Genomic DNA, 4,625 nt, shown 5'->3' on the forward strand with positions numbered 1-4,625 from the left:
ATGGTAGAGAGAGAGTTAAACCTTATAAGTACATGATATTAAATTTATGTTAGTTCGTATTTTCTGTGTTCCTATTTTTTTATATTTGAAACATTTTTTCCTTTAAATGTAGTTGTCTAAATCGGATGATATATACAATTTAAGACGAGGGGAGAAGGGAGAGAATAAGAGAGAAATATTGAAAGAGAGAGAGAATGAGAGAGAGAGAATGGTAGGGAGGGATGCATGGAGAGGGAGAGAGAGAGTTAAAGTTTTGAAGTACATGTATTTGATTGATATAAAAGACGAAAGAAAATAAGAAGAATATGAAATCGGAGAGAAGGAAGAAGACGAAGGCGATGAAGAAGAAGATGATGAGGAAAAGATGTGAAAACAGCGAAGAAGAAGAAGAAGATGTGACAAAAAAACTTAAGAAAATAAGAAGTAAGAAAAGATATATAGAATGAACAGGAGAAGGAAAAAGAAATTAAAAAAATGAGAGAAAACTAAGAAGAAGATGTAAGAGAAGAATAAGAGATAAAGATGGAAGACGATTAAAAAAATATAAAGAAGAAAAAATAAAAGATAAATAAGAGAAAAAAGGAAGATGAATAACAATTATATAGAGACGTATGACTAGCTTTTGTCTTAATTCAATTAGTTTGTAAGTTTAATACATTTATATAGTAAACATTTTTAATTTTAATTTTGGATGGTGTTTACTTTTTAGATTTGTTTTATTTTATCATGTATGTCTTAGATAGTTTTTTTAAAAAAAATTTCAGTTTTTAGTTTATAACATTAAAACTCATATGTCCGCACATGGTGCGGACCAAACACTTAGTTTTAAATATTAGTTAGGTGGTTTATTGTTTTTATTAAATTTAATAACTACAAATATATTGTCTACAATAATAAAACAAATACCAATTAATATGAGTAAATATCATTGTGGTTATTCTTTGTAATTAATTTGTCTTTAATAAGTTTGAATGAACGTTTGTAACAGTTTTTGGAGAAGTAATCCAAGTTATTCTAAATATTAATTAGATGGTTTATTGTATTTATGAAATTTAATAATTACATATAATTTATTAATAAAAATAAAATGAATTGCTAAGTGTCCAATAGAGAGAAAGTGAAACTTTTCTTTTATATATATAATTTGTTACATGAAATCATACCATTTTATCATTGTACACAACAAAGACAAAGAGAACAACTCAAGTTTCTGTAAATGGTATAAATTTTATTTTTTTGTCGTCATGGTATAAAATTTAACATTCTTCGTTGTATCTCTAATGCTTTCAAAAACAGAAAATGGTATAAAATTTAACATTTTATGGAAAAAAAAAACTAACGTCTCAAGGTTAAGTTGACCAAAAATGTTTAAGAAAAAACTTATTTTGAGGACAAATATGAAATGTCAACAACACAGTATCTATACACAACAACACTATACAAGGGCTAATACAAAGAAAAGAGGCAATACAAGTAGTAGTCGTGTTTACACTGTTGTTTTTGTTTCTATATAAGTTGAACAGCTGCGATTGCCGGAATTTTCTCTCTGAGTTTCTGAGTTACTGCTACTCGAACTGTCATAACTCCAGCAGCAGGACCTGTAATTCTTATCTTCACGATCGGCTCTTCAATCTCCACCAGATCAAGCGACCCATCTGCTGTTCCGATCAAGTAAGGTCTGATTTCTTCCAGCACCTAAACAATAATGCGGAAAACTGTTGTTAACATCACACATAAACTCAAAAAGATTAAGACATGAAGATCTACTTTTTCGTCGTGGTTCACACAATTCTCGTAGCAGCACGCAAGCATTTAGCGATTTCGCAAGAAACAACACAAAATCCCTTTTGCTTAGCATTTGCAATCTGGGCTGACTAAGTGATAACACACCACCACATATGTAGAGAACTGAAGCAACCTTGAGCTTATTGATGTTTTCCTCATTCAGTTAAAGGTGCGAAAAATAGTATTTGAGCCAAAAATATGTGTTTGAGCAAGGAATAATACAAAACCACATATGCAGAGAACTTAAGAAACCTAGAGCTTATACCAAAACCTAACCTTTTCAATGCTTTACTCATTCAGTTCACGGTACGGAAAAACAGTATTTGAACCAATAATATAGATTTGAGCAAGTAATAACACACACCTACATATGCGGAGAAATTAAGCACCCTACAGAACTTATGTTAAAATCTAACCTTTTCAATGTTTTCCTCGTTCAGTTCAAGGCCAGTCTCTTCATCTGGAACTGATTCCACAGCCACTATCTCAGGGATCTTTTCCATTAGACGACGCTCAATACCCATTTTCATTGTCATAACAGAACTTGGGCATGATCCGCAAGCTCCCTGTAATTTTACTCTCACAATATTTCCATCGATCTCATGTAATGCAACATTACCACCATCAGACATAAGGTATGGTCGGATTTCGTCCAAAACGCTTTCTACATTTTCCTCAGTCAGTGGTACTTCCAAGATTGGGTCTGGGGTTGCCACTGCCTTTATAACTGTACAAAAATTACAGAAATCAATCATATAACAATCTAAAATTTCAATAGATACTGTTTCAAATCTATGAAAAGTAGATATAAATCCAAGAGAGGAGAATTTAATAATGTCTGAGAGAGAGATAGAACCAGAAAACTATTTGTTCCCAAAACTAGAATTGGGATTATATATTTCTAAAATAGTCCAAGAGGAAAAAAAGGAAAAAATATCATGTAAAAACGCTTTTTATAAGAAGGTAATGCAATCAATAACAACAAACTCTAGCCTCCCCAAGTTCCTTGGAGACTAGCACGACAAATACTAACCACCAGGAATTTTAGCGTTCTCGTTCACGATTCAACGAAGTTTTTATCTATTTGGTCATCCATTAGTTGCAGATATGATCAGAAGGATAAAATAATAACTACGACAACGCTAAGTAGTAGAGAAAGAGAGAAAGTATCCTGACCTTGCGATCTTCGACTCGAGAGAGATCGCGAGAATCCGCGTTGAAGTGGATTACGAGGGCTAGTTACGAGACCAAAAGCGCGTTGGGAGCTCAAACTCTGTTAACAATAAAAAAAAAAAAATTGGATCAGAGATTCGTAGACATCGATACAAACAAGCGTGAGACAAAGAGCGAAACGAGAATCGAAGTGGGTGGTGATCGAAATCACCTGAGCAGAAGAAAAAAGCCGAGAGGAGGAGGAAGACGAAAGCTCTAGGGCTTGTAGCGCCGTCCTGGAAATGGCTGCCGGATTTATCGCCAGCAATTGCATCTCTCCACCACTAGCAACGTTTCTGGTTCGGCGAAAAATCCTTAATTTTGAAGGGCGGAACCAAATCACGACTTTGATTCCGAAATATGGAGATTCCTTTTTATCGTGGAAGACTTTCTTAGGCCCATCCCAATGTTTTCTCCGTGGGCTTGTGATATATATTTTTTTTAACGGCTTAACAATTTCGTTAATATTAAATTGGGATAACAAAATTTTACAAAAATTTTAAAAAATAAATTATTACATAAATAAATATTTATGTCATCTAATAATAAAAAAATTGAATTGAACGATGTTTTTTAGATAAATTTTACTCACTAACAAATCATTAAATCCACTATTTTTTTTCTATATTTGATTTTACTCGGAATGTAAAATGTGTGCTAGATAACATTTATTGGCTAAAATTTTAATTTTCAACGCATAACAAAACTCGATGCTTCCGATAATAATTTTGAAATATCAACATTTAGATATCAAAATTTTTGTATCAGAGTCCTTTTGGTAGACTTTGATTTTGACTTTAACTTTAATCAGGAGGAATTAAGTCACAAACTTATTATCAATATCGAGAAAAAAACAAAAAATATAATTATAGGAGTAATGTTTATCAATGTGTTTTTAGATTTGTGTCTCTTGTAATGTTTTAATTATATGTTGTTAACTAACAACTTTTTTGGTTATAGCATTGTAGGAATTGTGGACAAGAAAAACACACAAACAAATTAAATACAAAAATCCAGCTGTACCTAATCAAAAGAAGCCACCAGGGAGACCAAGAAAAAATCCAATCCAAGCAAGCACATCTTCTCAGCCTACAATCCAGGTGAGCACATCTTCTCAGCCGACAATCTACAGTGCCAGAGCTTTTATAAGAGCACAAACAGGTGCACCACGCAGAAGTCTGTCTCAACCTACTCCATCTGAAGGTCCAACAAGTCTTTCCTCTGCACTCCCAAGAGCCAAGCCTGGAAGACCACACAAAAATCTGTCTCAACCTGCTACAACTGAAGGTCCAACAAGTCTTTCCTCAGTACTCCCAAGAGCCAGCCTGGAAGACCACGCAAAATCTGTTCCATGATGCGACATCTTCACAAGAAGTTCTTACACAGCCTCCTCGTCAAGAGCCAGTCTACGATCCAGAACCTATACAAATACCAAGAGTATTTATTACAAATTTAAGATATGATGGTTAATGTGATTATAAGCTGGTGATTAATGTGTGTTTGTCAATGTTTTTATCAGGAAAGTTATGGAGTTTTCACAAGTATTACAACAGGTGATGACTATATTTCTGTTGGCTTACGCGTGGCTGATACACGTGACAACACCATTTTGCACACAAGTCTGTATC

General features: G+C 33.4%; 1 protein-coding gene across 1 annotated transcript; it reads right to left on the minus strand.

Annotated features, from left to right (window-relative positions):
• Positions 1-1,306: 1,306 nt before the first annotated feature.
• Positions 1,307-3,379, minus strand: LOC18018294 (nifU-like protein 2, chloroplastic). The gene is made up of 4 exons (XM_006402144.2): positions 3,170-3,379; positions 2,962-3,058; positions 2,202-2,512; positions 1,307-1,695 (listed from the first exon to the last, which is right to left on the minus strand). The coding sequence occupies exons 1-4, from the start codon at positions 3,269-3,271 to the stop codon at positions 1,507-1,509; spliced, it is 699 nt and encodes a 232-aa protein (XP_006402207.1). The 5' UTR covers positions 3,272-3,379; the 3' UTR covers positions 1,307-1,506.
• Positions 3,380-4,625: the final 1,246 nt, after the last annotated feature.

The sequence above is a fragment of the Eutrema salsugineum genome, unplaced genomic scaffold, assembly GCF_000478725.1.
Source record: "Eutrema salsugineum unplaced genomic scaffold, Eutsalg1_0 scaffold_2, whole genome shotgun sequence".
NCBI classification, from domain to species: Eukaryota; Viridiplantae; Streptophyta; class Magnoliopsida; order Brassicales; family Brassicaceae; genus Eutrema; species Eutrema salsugineum.

Bases quoted from the DNA above. Each gene is read 5' to 3' on its own strand.
- LOC18018294 (XM_006402144.2), bottom strand. From the start codon at position 3,271: ATGCAATTGCTGGCGATAAATCCGGCAGCCATTTCCAGGACGGCGCTA. The intron at 3,059-3,169 runs GTGATTTCGATC...TATTGTTAACAG, and splicing joins GGCTTTTTTCTTCTGCTCAG to AGTTTGAGCTCCCAACGCGC. The intron at 2,513-2,961 runs GTCAGGATACTT...ATTTTTGTACAG, and splicing joins CTCGAGTCGAAGATCGCAAG to TTATAAAGGCAGTGGCAACC.